Genomic DNA, 16,352 nt, shown 5'->3' on the forward strand with positions numbered 1-16,352 from the left:
TGGCAATTACATTTGTAAATACACTGTTGACCATCCCTTACACCTTAACCCACCCTTAAACCTACCCATACCACCAAACCTGTCCATAACCCAACCTCTATCCCAACTCAAAAGCACCACAAGTGTTCACAAATACATTATAAACACAGTAAATACATTGTATTTAATTTTTGATGTAAGTACATAGTAGTTAAGGACACTTAATATAAAGTGGGACCTTTTTTTTTATCGATTTTAATCATTTAAAGTACATCTTAATACATGATTAACAAACTTGCATTATAATTATACACCCCAAAAATATAGCTTTTTATATAGGTGAAACTGTAGCCCTACACAATAACACAATAACAATAATAACACATAATTATAATAACAATAATAATATAATATACAATTTAAACCCAAATTGGGTAAAATATGGACTAAGCCTGTCACAGAGACAAACTCAGTGATTCCCTCCTAGGACCAGCAGAGTGTTACTTTTTATTTCATATATTTAGGTTTTAGTTATGATTCTCCCAAAATCATTCTGCATAAATCCACAGATTTTTAGCAAAATTCTGCACAGAAATAGCAAAAAACGTCCGATTCTGTCTGGCCCTGGTGTGGGGTGTGAATGTATGTTTCCCAGAGATGGGTTGCAGCTGGAAGGGCATTTGCTGCATAAAATATATGCTGGATAAGTTGGTTGTTCATTCAGCTGTGGTGACGCCGGATTAATAAAGGGACTAAGCTGAAAAGAAAATTGAATGAATGAACTCAACTGGTCCGACTTTATATTAAGTGACCTTAACTAATATGTTCTTACACAGGAATTAATAGTTTGTTACAATGTACTTATTGTGTAAAAACATGTATTTACTGTGTACTTATGCTTGATTAAATACCTGTAGTTACATCTGTAATTAACTTTTGTAATTACATTTGTAAATACACTGTTGACCATCCCTTACACTTTAACCCACCCTTAAACCTACCCACACCACCAAACCTGTCCATAACCCCACCTCTATCCCAACTCAAAAGCACCACAAGTGTTCTCAAATACATTATAAACACAATAAATACACTGTATTTGTATTTATTCCATACAGGTATCGTAAAATAAAAAATAAAAAATAGATGTTAGATACTTCAGAACAGTGACAACATTTGCATTTAGACAATATAAAACTGATATAAACACCCAAAGCATGCAGTTTGTCACTTTCTCTTGCCTAAATGTATCAACAAATTTTTTGACATCACCTCATACTTCAGTTTCTCATCAAATCTTTTGACCAATCAGATGTTCTCTAGTATCCAACATGCCCCGCCTCCTTTTTCCTTTTAATTTGATGCGCTTGAGCTCAACCACTCTTACTGGCAGAGCTGTGAGAAAAACAAAACACTATTGGCTGTTTAAAGGGGAGGAGCTACCCTATGCCCCGCCCTCTCTTCATGTTTCAGTTGAGATTAGGTCAAACTATGAATAAAAATGCACATCTCAAAGCACTTCACAGGACCTTTTTTATCTATATTATATGAAGCATCTTACCTCCTCATTGCTGGTATTGACAGAGATTTTACCAATAGTATCTGGATGCAGCCTTTATGATGCAAGCTGAGATTGCATCACTCAGCGATGCAATGTCAGACACAATGCACTCAAATGGAGCGAGTGTCCTCACTGTGATGGGTAGGGTTAGGTGAGCCCATTAAAAAAAGCATTGGATGCAGCTCAGATTGCACTGCACCAGGTCTGCATCCAGACCCATTTTTTATTGACAAGCTTTCTAAAATCCAGCAATACCTCCAGCAACAGTAAAAAGACACTATTTTACCTGCAGATTTTTTCTCTGGTGTGTGCAGCGTGAATGTCTCACAATGTTAGCGTAACCGTACGCTCTTTTGCTCTGCGTTGTGTAGTGTAGTTAATGACGAGAGGACACCATTTTGAGTCTGCACAGAGAATGTTATTATGAGATCGGCAGCTTCAGCTCATTACATTAAATGTACACTGTCAACAAAAATATCATTCTACAATATAACAAACTGTTTTTACATCAGTAATTATAACAATGGATTAAAATTAAACTTAAATATATACTTGTGTGTGTGTTAATTATGACCAGAACTAAGTTCTATATGGAACAGGTAGAGCATACCTCCTTAGTTCAAGGTAAAGGTGGAAAAGAGCACTCAAGCAATAGTGCAACAGGTATGGCTGCTTGGACTATACCACCTTGACGTTAACCCAAGGGGGGGAGAAGAGGTGAAACCACTGTGGCTTTACAGACTCTTTTTACATTTATATTCTAAACACAAAACAATTTTAAATGAACAGCATGTAAACAGGAGGAAAATATAGTGAAATCAATAAATCCAAAATAATCCTGTTACATTAGTACATTCATTCCCATCTTTTTGAATGAAATGCCTATGTTACTACATCCAATCAGCTCGCAGTAGAAAAAAACAAGCCACGCCCACTGTTTGCTCATTTAATATTCATTTTCTCTTTGTGTCACGATATGAATAAAAATTGGCCGCAGCTTGCAGTTCATGCTGACTTTAAATTACCGCATTACAGTAAAAAGGGATATACCATTGTAATCATTACTTTTGTAATGGGTTACTCCCAACACTGGCTTTGCTTAGCGACCAGGGCCAAGCTGAAGCTGAAGAAGTGTGCTTTTCACCTGCTGACTGACCTGACAGAAACTATCAACGAAATGGAACAGGCTTTTAATTTAATTAATACATATTAAACCTCTTTAACATTATTAATAGGCTACTATTAGAGTAGAAACCGTCTGCTGGTTATTTTACTTTCCAGATCTGAGATGAACTATTTGCTGCTGCTTTCAGTAGTATAGCAATAAATGTCATTTTAAATAGTGTTTATTCATTTTAGCACTGAATAAATCCCATAATGAGGTGATCATGGTCACTGTAGTTTATGCTGTAGTTTTAACAGATAGAAACTGTTTCTATTATAGAAATGTCACACATCGCTGATGCTCAAATAGCACAAAAACTCCCTTTAAGATGGAAAAGATAGCTTTTATCACGCGTCACGTGTATTTAGGACACAGTGTGATGGTCCAGCATGATAAAGCTGTGTGTTTCTCTGCTCTTTGTCTGATTTCTCTCTCTCTTTTCTTTCACACAGATGAAATCACAAGCAGTTTTCGGCGCTTCGGGCACTTGGTGGTTGATTGGCCTCACAAAGCAGAGAGCAAGTCTTACTTCCCCCCTAAAGGTACGACTAGAAAAACAGCACATTTACAGCTGCACTGAAAAAAATAATTCAAAGATGATTCCTTGGATTTACTAATTTTTTTTACGTTAAGTGGCTGTAAACAATTTAATTGTGTTGAATTTAAACAAACAAATTAAGTTCAACATTACTCAATTTAATTTGTTTGTTTAAATTCAACACAAATAAATAGCTTGCAACAGTTCTGCATGCAACACTTTTTTCAGTGTGACAGAAATACAGGACTGGTGCGGAGATGAGTCATTTACATTTACACTACCAGTCAAAAGTTTGGGGTCAGGTTTTTTTTTTATTTATTTTTTTAAATTATATATTTATTTAATATTAATTAATAATATAATATACAGGGCTTTACATTAACACCCGCCAACCCACCAAACGCGGGTAGACTTTAGCTTTGACGGGTAAGACAGTCACTCCCACTAGCCACTTTGGCTGGTTGAAAATCATTTTTAAATTGTGGTTTTCTTAAAAGCAGGGTTCGACTATAAAAATGACCCAATATGCCTGCAAATGTGATCTTAGAATGGAGAAACAGCACGACTAACAAAAAAAATAAATAATTGCATTCGCACGAGCAGAAGAAAGCAGATGAATACCGAATGAGAGGATAATCACTCGTGCGACTGTTTCCTTCCTTGAAGCACGCATGCCTGGAACGCAACTGTGATCGGATCTCTTTCAAATAGTCAGGCAAAAAAGTAATGCTAATGCACACACAGTCTCGCTGCTTTCAAGAGCTGCAAATATGTCTTTTTGTAAGCAGCACCGGTTGCTTTCGCTTTGAACAGATTATTAATTGGCCTTAACCGTGTGATCATCCTTCCATTATCACACAGTGTGTTTTTCACCTGCTTTCTTTTGCTTACGGTTATTTTTGTTTATATGGTTTAATTATCATTTTTTACAACAACATTGCTTTAATATGAGATTACCCCTTCATTTAGGTGTAGTTAACTGATCTGAGAGACCTTTAGCGAGGTCAGATTACTGTGCATATTTTTGATACACGACAATAATTATTTTTAAAAGTCAATTGCTTTTCTTTGGTTTTATAAAAGAAGTTTGTTAAATAAAAAGTATGGTATACGGCAATATTTAGCTTGTTTGACACATTTAAAATTTGTGGCTAAGAAATAATTTTTGTTTGGTGTGGTCAGAGATAAATTAGGAAAATTCTTAATTTTGAGTTCTGTCATGTGAATGAAACCATGACCCATTTGCTCATACACGACACACAAAACGCGAAATTAATGAGGAGGCATGTGGACATAACACAAAAACTAAATCAAGTAATTTTAGCATGTCGAAGTCATATTTATGCATATAAGAATATTTTCCCAACAACTAATTGTGGCTAGTGAAAATGCAGAGTGGCTAGTAACGTTGGAAAACTAGCCACTGTGGCTGGTGATTAAAAAAAGTTAATGTAAAGCCCTATATATATATATATATATATATATATATATATATATAAATTATTCAGTTTTTCTGCATTTATTAAAGGTAAATAAATTGTTAAATATGTATTAACATTTTAAATAACTGCTTTTTTATTGTATGTTGTTCCAAATAAAATTTTTACTCCAGTCATTGTTGCTTTTATTACTATTACCAATAATAATAATAATATTAATAACAATAATAATATTAATAATTAATATTTAAGTGATTTCTGAAGGATTATGTGACTCTGAAAGCTGGAGTAATCTTTTAAAACACTGGAGTAGATGATTAAATTACATAATAAACTACTTTTGAACAGTTATTTTATAGTGCAATAACATTTCATAATTTTACAATTTGTGCTGTATTTCTGATGAAATAAATGCAGCCTTGGTGAGCAGTCCTGTCTGCATTCAACATTCCTTACAACTCCTTTGAATATAGAGTATACTGATTGTGTGTGTTTGTGTGTAGGTTATGCTTTTCTCCTGTTCCAAGAGGAGACTTCAGTTCAGGCCTTGATCGAAGCCTGTCTGGAGGAGGACGGCAAACTCTACCTGTGTGTGTCCAGTCCCACCATCAAAGACAAGCCTGTGAGTCTACACACACACATACTGTATATGCACACTGTATACCTTCAACAGGGATTTTCATTCAGTCACACTCAAGTGCTGAACACTTTTATAAATGTCTTTCTTCTGTTGAATGCACAGAAGATATTTTGAAGAATGTTGAAGAAAGCAGCCATTTGGCATCCACAGTAGGAACAAAATATACTATGGTAGTCAATGGCGTTTTTTTTACAGCATTCTTAAGTATTTCTTCATTTGTGTTCAACAGAAGAGAGAACACCAACCGGATTTCACCAAGTAGGACGTGTTCCTGGATTAACATCTATGTTGATCCGGGAACAACATTCCAATCAGCCAATCAGAATTAAGGGATATGTTTACCGTTTATGTTAATGTTAGGCTTACGGTTAGGTTTATGCACTTCTACATGTTGTGTAAATGTTATCCAACTATTAATCCCCTCAGATTTTGGGTGTAATGTACAGTTATAGTTGGGTTTAGGGATAGGTAGTAGATATGGATAACATTTTCCAACAAAAATGATGGTCCAGGGTCAACATAGATGTTAATCCAGGATCACATCATACTTGGCAAGGTCATGACGTGCGAAGAGAGAGGATACAGATGAGAAAATGATGACAGAATTTTATTTTTGGGGGGGGGAGGGGTGTACTGTCCTTTTAAGGACTTCTATTTATTTAAACCAGATTTTATTCATTCATCCGTTTTCTTTTCGGCTTAGTCCCTTAATTAGGGGTCACCACAGCGGAATGAACCGCCAACTTATCCAGCATATGTTTTATGCAGCGGATGCCCTTTCAGCTACACCCATACACTCTTGCCCTCACACATACACACTACGGCCAATTTAGTTTAAAGCGCATGTGTTTGGATTGTGGGCAAACCGGACACCTACGCCAACACAGGGAGAACATGCAAACTCCATACAGAAATAGGCAAGTGGCCCATTCAGGGCTTGAACCAGTGACCTTCTTGTTGTGAGGCGATCGTGCTACCCACTGCGCCATCGTGATGCCCTAAACCAGATTTCACACATCTAAATGTCTGTGGACAAAGCGTCATGTTGTGGATCGGTGTGTGGTTTCAGGTCCAAATTCGCCCGTGGAACCTGAGTGACAGTGATTTCGTGATGGACGGATCGCAGCCGCTGGACCCTCGTAAGACCATCTTTGTAGGAGGAGTCCCGCGTCCACTGAGAGCTGGTAAGACACGTTTTCCCATTTTTTTATTCCATTCAGGCAATCTCCAGGTCTGGCGGTAGCACTTTTAGCTTAGCTTAGCATATATCATTCATTCATTCATTTTCTTTTCAGCTTAGTCCCTTTATTAATCAGGGGTCACCACAGCGGAATGAACCGCAAACTTAATCAGCATATGTTTTACGCCACTGATGCCCTTCCAGTTGCAACCCATCACTGGAAAACACCCACACACACTAATTCACAGACATACACTACGGACAATTTAGCTTACCCAATTCACCTGTACCGCATGTGTTTGGACTGTGGGGGAAACCGGAGCACCCAGAGGAAACCCACGCCAACATGGGGAGAACATGCAAACTAAAACACAGAAATGCCATCTGACCCAGCCAGGACTCAAACCAGTGATCTTCTTGCTCTGAGGTGACAGTGCTAACCACTGAGCCCCTGTGCTGCCCAACATGACAATAGAACTTCTTTAATTTTATAAACCTCATCCTGTTTTAGTTTTCCATCAAGCACTAAAATGTTTGCGCTCTTTGTTTACTGTTGTGCAGTGGAGCTGGCCATGATCATGGACCGCTTGTATGGTGGAGTGTGTTATGCCGGGATTGACACTGACCCGGAGCTGAAGTACCCAAAGGGGGCGGGGCGTGTGGCCTTCTCCAATCAGCAGAGCTACATCGCTGCCATCAGCGCCCGATTCGTCCAGCTGCAGCACGGAGACATCGACAAACGGGTAAACACAGCACACCACACTGCTCACAGATTACTTCCCCACTTTGGGAACCACTGCTCTAAATAGAAGTAGAGTCAGAAGTGGTGTAACCGTGTTTGTGTTGCAGGTGGAGGTCAAGCCGTACGTGCTAGACGATCAGCTGTGTGACGAATGCCAGGGAGCGCGCTGTGGTGGAAAGTTTGCGCCATTTTTTTGCGCCAACGTGACCTGCCTGCAGTATTACTGTGAGTTCTGCTGGGCGAACATCCACTCCCGCGCCGGCCGCGAGTTTCACAAGCCGCTGGTCAAAGAGGGTGCCGACCGACCGCGCCAGATCCACTTCCGCTGGAACTAAAGACCAAGCAGAAACAACTTATCTGCTGCGGGTTTAAAAAACAATAGAGAAAAAGAAGCTTAGTTTGGCCCCAAGCTGTCAGTATAGAGTACATAACCGTATACAGGATATAGAGAATATATATGAATATAAATATATAAATATATCTTTATCTTTTGTAGCAGCCAGAAACACTACAAGCCTCAGTTTATTTCACCAAACCACTTCTTTCTCCCTCCCTGTACATCTCAGGCTCGGAACAGAGTTTTTTTGTGGTACGTTTGTGTTTTTGTTTTTTTGTTTTTTAAAAAAAAAGGAGATTACGAAAAAAAGAGATTGATTTTTTTGTAGTTTTTTCAAATTATTTTTATATGTGAGATTTAACGAGTAGAATCGAGAATGTTTTTCGCTTGGGGGGCAGCCTGTCCGTTCTGTTCATTCGTTCTGTGTGTCCGTCTGCTGCTAAATCCCCCCCTAGTGGGCAAAGTGCGCAATTGTCTCTGGAAAACCCTTGACGACGTAATCTATGATGCCTGCCCTGGATCTCGAACCAAAGGTAGCAAAATGCGCGGCCTCAAAACGAGACGTTTGCCGCTTAATATATATATATAGATAGAAAATAACACAAAAAAAGACACAAAATAATATTTCCCCCTGATGTTTCACTCCAATGTGCTCTTAGCAGGAATAGGAATGATTCAATAATTAATTACTGAGACTTTCCATTTTCCACTGGCAAAAAAAGAGAAAAAGACAATACCTCAGAATATTAATCTGGCTTGTTATTGCTCTACTTTTGCAATTTAATCACAAGCTATAGAAGAAGCTTTGCTGCTATATAACGAATAGATAGTGTCGGTGTTCTATGTAATGCCATTGTGACGTCACTGGCGATGTCATACACAGAAATGCAGTCCGTTCCCTCTCGCACGGAAACACAGAATGTGAAAACTTACATGCATGTTTGTGGCTGTACATCATTTGCATGCAGTGTAAAGGATACCAGCACATATAAGAAAGAAAAAAAACACAACAAACAAACATGCATATACGATAAATAAACGATAAAAAAAGGAATCTATGTAGCATGAGGCGATAAAAGGTCAGACTCTTAGATTTAAGATAATCAATACTAATAATGAAAGGAAAAAAACACTGTAAAAAATTCTTCGTGAGAACCTTTGCATGCGTTGTTGTGATGATTCCTTTACAAACTTATTACGAGAGAAGTGACGTTAGTTTTTAGAGTAGTGAGTTCTGCCATTTTGTAACTTGATAATTAGTCAAGAGACGGTGTGCTGTCCTGTGGTTTTTGTGTCTCGTCTTCGTGCAGTGTGAGTCTAGTTATCAATTGAGGTTTCAGTTCGATTTAAACTCTAGAGGATCGTAAGAACCTCTCCACATTTAACCCTTCCTGAACACCCCTGAACACCACCCCTCTTTTACGATAGTCGCAGGACAAGAGCGTTTTTCCTGGTAGCTTCTGATATTTGTAACTCATAGGGATTTGTGTAGGAATCACACATATTGTCGTTGTCTGTGTGTGGGCGGAGCCTATCTCAACATTTCGAACCTCCCTCCAAATGGCACCCCCTTTTTACGATAATCGCTCAAGCGGAGACCTAGAGTTTCCTGTGGTATCTCCAATATATAAATATATATATAGTTTGTAGGAATTTCTGAACGTTTTGTACCTGTTTTCACTGTGTGACCGGAGCCTAGCTCCGTGTTTCGAACACCGCTGAATGCCACCTTATTTTTGCAATACTCCCTCAAGTGCAGGACAAGAGCATTTTCTGTAGTAGCTCCAATATGTGTAGTTCGTGCGAATTAGCGAAAGAATCCTATCGATTGTTATTGTTTTGTGTGGAAAGAGTCTAGCTCCACATTTCAAAACCCCTGCACTGAATTGCCACCCCCTTTTACGGTAGACACTCAAGCACAGCACAAATGTTTACTGTGGTATATCTAAATAAATGTATAGTCGGTAGGAATTCGCTAAGAAATCGTACCTGTAATAGTTTTCTGAGTGAGGGTGTAGCCTGGTTCTATGTTTCCCCCCAAAATGCCACCGATTGTTACTTCCATGTTTTGACCGCGCTTAATTTTACGAAAGTTGCTCGAGTGTGAGACAGGAATGTTTTCCCTGGTAGCTTCTCAAATGTGTAAGTCGTAGAGATTTGATAAGAAATTGTAACTGTGGTTGTTGTCTGTGAGTAGGCGGAACCTATTTCCACATTTCGAAAAGCCTGAAGGTCACCACTCTTTTACAATAGTCGCTTGAGCGCAGCACAAGCTTGTTCTTGTGGTAGCTACACTATATGTAATGTGTGGGAATTTGAGAAGAAATTGTATCCGTTATCATTGTCTTTGTGAGGGCGGAGCCTAATTTAACATTTCTGAAAAGCCCGAACACCACCCCTGATTTACAATACTTGCTCGAGTGTAGGACACAGACGTTTTTGTGGTAGCTCCTCTACACGACCTGACTAAAGTCTTGTCGCCTATCCAAGGTTTAGTAACAACCAATAATAACACACCACACACTAGCTAATTGGTGGAGAGGAAACTGAGTTATGAAGCCAATTATGATATGGGGATGGTTAGAAGGCCGTGATGGACAGTGGGCAAATTTGGCCAGGATGCCAGGGTTAAACCTGACATCCTGGGATTTTTCACGACCACAGAGAGTTGGGACCTTAGTTAAACGTCTCATCTGAAAGACAGCGCTCACTGAACAGTATAGAGTCCTCTTCACTATACTGGGGCATTGGGACCCACACAGACCGCAGGTTGAGTGCCCCCTGCTGATCTCGCAAACAACACTTCTGGCAGCAACCAAGCTTTCCCATGTGGTCTCCCATCTAGGTACTGACCAGGCAGAGCCCTGCTTAGCTTCAGTGGGTGATCATGTGAGAGTTGCAGAGAGCTAGTAACTTGACCTTTGCTTTTAGAAACTTTGATGTGGAGGCCGAAGTATGAGGAGTGCTATCCTGCTGGAGAATTGTCCCTCTTCTGTGATTTGTAATGTAATGGGCAGCACAAATCTCTTGATACCTGAGGCTGTTGATGTTGCCGTCCACTCTGCAGATCTCTCGCACGCCCCCATACTGAATGCAACCCCAAACCATGATTTCTCCTTCACCAACCTTGACTGATATCTGTGAGAATCTTGGGTCCATGCGGGTTCCAGTAGGTCTTCTGCAGTATGTGTGATGATTGGGATACAGTTCAACAGATGATTCATCAGAGAAATCCACATTCTGCCGCTTTTCCAAATGATCAACTAGAAGTCAAGTTGTTATTTCTTGCTCTTACAACTGTGATCCAAGACTTTTGTCAGGTAGTGTGTAGGAATTTAGAAAGGAGTCGTACCTTTTATCATTGTCTGTGAGGGCAGAGCCTAATTCAAAATTTCAGAAACCCCCTGATAGTCCCGTAACTCCTAATATATGTAGTTTATAGGAAATCACAAAGGAATCATACCTGTGGTCGTTGTTTATATGAGGGCGGAGCCAAGTTCAAAACTTTAGAAATCCCTGAACGTCATATAATATCCACTTAAGGGCAGGACAAGCGAAGATTCCCCGTACTTCTCCTGATATTTGTAGTTTGTAGGAAATCACAAAGGAATCGTACATGTGGTCGTTGTCTGTATGAGGGCGGAGCCTAATTCAAAACTTTAGAAACCCCTGAACGCCACTCCTCTTTTACGATAGCTACTCGAGTGCAGGACAAGCCTGTTTTTTGTGGTAGCTCTACTATATGTAGTGTGTAGGAATTTGGGAAGGAATCGTACTTGTTATCATTGTCTGTGCGAGGGCGGAGCCCACTTCAAACTTTCCGAAAACCCTGAACGTCATACAATACTCGCTTGAGCGCAGGACAAGCGAAGTTGTCCCAAAACTCCTGATATACGTAGTTTGTACGAAATCACAAAGGAATCATACCTGTGGTTGTTGTCTGTATGAGGGCGGAGCCTAATTCAAAACTTTAGAAACCCCTGAACGCCACTCCTCTTTTACGATAGCTACACGAGTACAGGACAAGCCTGTTTTTTGTGGTAGCTCTACTATATGTAGTGTGTAGGAATTTGGGAAGGAATCGTACTTGTTATCATTGTCTGTGTGAGGGCGGAGCCTACTTCAAAATTTCTGAAAACCCTGAATGTCATACAATACTCGCTTGAGCGCAGGACAAGCGAAGTTGTCCCAAAACTCCTGATGTATGTAGTTTGTAGGAAAGGAATCATAACTGTGGTCGTTATCTGTATGTGGGCGGAGCTTAGCTCTGCATTTCGTAATTTATTCTCTGGACAAAATCCAATGGCAAAAACAGGCATGGAGAAAAGAGAGGAGAGAGATGTTACAAAAGGAAATCTATTTTAGTAGCAGAGCCGTCTTTCGATCGGTTCTGTGCATTGGATCAGATCAGTCTTATGGACAATCTCTGCAATCGACGCTGATTCGGCGACCGGCCGTTTGGTACTGTACTGCTCTTTCCGTCTGTCTTTTTTGCACTCTATTTTTCCTTGTGTTCTCGGGTGTGGTGGAGAATTCAGTGCCCTCGTAGTACTGTTGATCTTGTGTATGTGATTTAAGTGTCAACTGAGATTGTGTGTTTTATTTATTGCGTATGCGTGTATTTATTCGTTGCCGTGTGGCCAGACTCTTCGAGGACATGTGATGCACTACCTTTTCTGACTTCTCTCCTCTCCTTCCTCCTCTGAGAGAACCAATCCCTCTTTCCCTGACGTTTGGAGTCGAACGCAAAACGGTCTCTATTATTTTGTATCACGTTACGTTTCTTTTTTTGTATACTATTTCGTATATATATTGCGACCTATTTTAAGTCTATCGGATAATTTAAATATCTTTATTTTTTACATAGTAACTTATTTGATGTATCGTGTCAGACGCTGGACCCAGATTCTATTTAGACGATCGACTCTGAGCGAAGTAGCGAAGGAACGAAACAAGATGGCCGCCACGTGCAGGCTTTTTCCTTTTTCACAGCGTTCCACCGTTTTCCGTGTTAAACACTGTTGCTGTTGTTGCTTTGTATGTGTGGGTTTTCGTTGAGAAATCATATTTATTTGACTATTTTTGTAGACAGATAACTACTATTTGATTTAAATTGTATTTTTCTATTTCCGTAGACTCTCACTTGATTCGCCCACGTATTTATGGTTAAGTTCACACACAAAAAGCCGTTTCTTGAATCATTGTGTGTGTGTGTGTGAGTGTGTGTGTGTGTGTATATGAATCTATTTATGTATTACTGCTTAGCACACATCGATTCGATTACTATTTAAGTTAAGGTCGTGTATTTTATTTGAAGGAAGGAAGCATTGAGGGTTCTACTTTGTTCATGGAAAACACTTGAGACTCTCCCTGGTTAGATGGAGGGGTATCAGCCCTCCCCTCACTGATACTCAGAAACTTGAATATAACACATTTTTAAAGGCTTACTAACCTCGAATCTGTGTTGTGACGTGCAATACTGTTTCTAATGTTTGTATAAAAAAAAAGTGAGAATTGCAGTGTATACCTTTTTAATGCAGATTTATTTTTTTCATTGCATATTTTGCAAATTTCTGATTCACAGTGTCATTTTTTACTGTCAGAAAAGATGAAACCCCTTTTTTTCATTGCAACTATTTTTAAATCCAGATATCTTTGTACTGATGTAAATGATTGTAGTTATTTTGGATAGTGTTTTGCTAACAAAAGGAGAAACTTTTTCATGCATATTTCTATTTCTTTTTTGTTTGTCGGTTCCTTTTTATTTCCACTTGATTCGTTTTTTTATTTGACTCTAATAGTAGCAAAATATTTGGGATAATTTTTCATATTCTATGTCATTAATATTATTTTCTATTTTTATGTGGAAAGATATGAATATATAATTTTATGATGCTAACTGCTAAAATATTATTTCCATTCGAATTATTTTTAAAGCTAAAATCTTTGTAATATTGTTAATGTTCTAGTTTCTAAATCGAGTTTGTGTATAGATTCACACAAGTGGTTTATGAAGTGTTCAGACTGTAATTATTACTGAATGGCTCTTTGATATGCAAACTGAATATCATGTTGTACCTTATTTTGATTTGTTTTGTATTTAAATGGGGTGTTGATTACAATCTTTTGCTTTTATTTCCTGAATAAAGACCCATTCTGTTCAGACACAAGCCAAGTCTCGGCTCTATTCTTTTGCTTTGAGTGTTATTTTATTATTATTATTTTTACATTTACACTTTGGCGGTGGCGCAGTGGGTAGCACGATAGCCTCACAGCAAGAAGGTCACTGGTTGAGCCTTGGCAGGCTCAGTTGGCATTTCTGTGTGGAGTTTGCATGTTCTTCATGTGTTGGCATGGGTTTTCTCCGAGTGCTCTGGTTTCCCCCACAAGTCCAAACACATGCGGTACAGGTGAATTGGGTTAGTTAAATTGGTCGTAGTGTATGTGTGTGAATGAGTATGCATAGATGTTTCCCAGTGATGGGTTGCAGCTGAAAGGGCATCCGCTGCGTAACACATATGCTGAATAAGATGGCGGTTCATTCCACTGTGGCGACCTCAGATTAATAAAGGGACTAAGCCGAAAACAAATAAAGGGAAATATTTTTTGTTGTAATTCATATTGACCCATTGCCATTTTCTGTGAATATACACAGATCACCATTTTACTACATCTGTTAATGTCTAATATCTATTAAAAGCACATCCAGAGAACTGCTAATACATTTGAATTGGTCTCTAAACTGTTTTCCAGAGCTGTATGGTCATATTATTAAAGGCACAGCTCACCCAAAAATGGAAATTACCTCATTATTTACTGTCTCCCTGTGATTTTAAACCTATATAAGCTTCTTTTCTTTCTTTCAAATGATATTTTGAGGAATGCTGGTTTCTATAATAGGGAAAATTTTAATAACACAGAAGTAAGTTACTCAAATAGCTTGTTTTTATATCAAGTAATGGGGTGAGTAAATGATGAATAGTTTTCATTGTTATGATCACTGTCCCTTTAAGATTTCCATTCAGTCTTCAGGCGCCCCCTGGAGGACGAAACACGCATGACAAAGTGCTACATTTACAGACCTGTCATCTATAGTTGCACTTTATAAAAGTGCCCGCTCACTTAATGAATGTATACAAAACAATTAAAGTACCTGCCTACGTCACGTCATGTTTAGCTCCGCCCACACCGGTTGTTCAGGTTTGAAGGAAGAGAAACTGAAAGTGGCCAATCATTTCCACAGGCAGGGATGGACAGTACTTATGATACATGTATTTCAAATACAAAATAGTATTTTGTCGTTTGTATTTGATGGGGTTTATAAAAATGGGTTCATGTTTGAATCAAAATAATTCAGTGTCTTGTATTTTTAAAATACTGTAAAATACTTCGTAAGAAGCCCACATGGTGACTTCATAAAAAAGCGTCCTCTGATTGATGCTTTTTCAGTTATTTGCCATGTCTTGGAAACAGGAAATTGATTAAGAAGGTGGTCAGTGCCAGGGGCGGACTGGCCATCTGGCAATTCTGGCAAATGCCAGAAGGGCCGGACCATTTTTTAAATGTGGGCCGGTCAGTTTTTTTTTTTTTTTTTTTTGAATATGTATTGTTTTTACTTGCAGGCAGCTTTTATCTCATGCTAGATGTGATAATATGATAATGAGAATAATAATAATAGTAATAATTAAATAATAATAATAAATGTTAAGCATTTGGCCCAATCAGAGATGGGTGCCTGGTTTCGTGCTGCCAGAGACTGTACATTAGGTCATAATTTTTCATTTTTATTCATTAGGTCACCTATAATTGTTTAATAAGCACATATATATTCAAAACAAGAATGAGGCAAAGCCCCATAACACTGCACAGCATGACATACAACAGTTATTTGTGAAAAAAATTATCCTAAAGTGTTGCTAATGCTGCATGTCCATTTGTGGGTAAAGGTGTGTGCACATTCTCCTATCATAAGTAATAGCAGACATACGGTTTACACAGACAGCACACTGACTCGGCAAGAAGCACAGATTATTTTTATTTAGTGTTTACGAATGCATACATTTGTTATAAACGGGTTGTTTTTGTTTCAGTCACATACATTAGGTGTTTAAATATCTATTATGTATGGAAATGTGTGGGTTCATGGGTGGGGCTGTGTCGGTGTGGTAGTGGGCTGCTGTGGCTACATTGCCAGGGCTGAATTTTTTTCCCAGTCCGCCCCTGGTCAGTGCCAATATGTAATGGCAATATAGTGTACAATTCGGCATCAGCATCTTTGCTTAAGAAATGCGATGGAATAAAATATCAGTCCTTAACCCTCTGATGCACAACATGGGTCTAAACTTTATATTTTCTATATCTTTGCAAAATTTGAACTTCATCACTTAGTATTCCAGGAATTCTTTGACAAACTTGTTTTTCATCAGCACACAGTCTTGTATTGTTTTTTTCTTTTTAACTCTTTGAATAAAAATCATTTGTGTCACTGTGAATAAATTAGGATTGTAAAGAGCAAATGCAGTAAAAATGTGAAACATACATATTCAGTGTCTTGTACTCAAATGCTTCACTAAATTAAGTGATGTCTGACTTTATTGTAATTTTAAAATGACTGTGCAAATAGTATCTAGTGCTGTCTTGAGCATTTTCAGGACGTGTCACCAAAATCAGACTTTTTTTGCATTGAAAAAAATTGTACAGAGTAAACTGTCAGAGTGAAAACATGACAAAGCCATTTGACTACCTTGCTCATAAACAATGATGTCAAGACT

General features: G+C 38.5%; 1 protein-coding gene across 4 annotated transcripts in view; it reads left to right on the plus strand.

Moving 5' to 3' along the window:
- The window catches only part of cpeb2 (cytoplasmic polyadenylation element binding protein 2), a 43,970-nt gene extending 30,219 nt beyond the window's left edge, over window positions 1-13,751 (plus strand). For all 4 annotated transcript variants that reach the window (XM_087306404.1, XM_087306405.1, XM_087306406.1 and 1 more), the window contains 5 exons: window positions 3,158-3,247; window positions 5,186-5,304; window positions 6,392-6,506; window positions 7,064-7,245; window positions 7,352-13,751. In XM_087306404.1, coding sequence (XP_087162530.1) covers window positions 3,158-3,247; window positions 5,186-5,304; window positions 6,392-6,506; window positions 7,064-7,245; window positions 7,352-7,579 — 734 coding nt within the window. In that variant the 3' untranslated portion in view covers window positions 7,580-13,751. The remainder of the gene's footprint in view (window positions 1-3,157; window positions 3,248-5,185; window positions 5,305-6,391; window positions 6,507-7,063; window positions 7,246-7,351) is intronic.
- The last annotated feature ends 2,601 nt before the right edge of the window (window positions 13,752-16,352 follow it).

Source organism: Danio rerio, chromosome 23 (genome assembly GCF_052040795.2).
Source record: "Danio rerio strain M-AB ecotype USA chromosome 23, GRCz13ab, whole genome shotgun sequence".
NCBI lineage: Eukaryota > Metazoa > Chordata > Actinopteri > Cypriniformes > Danionidae > Danio > Danio rerio.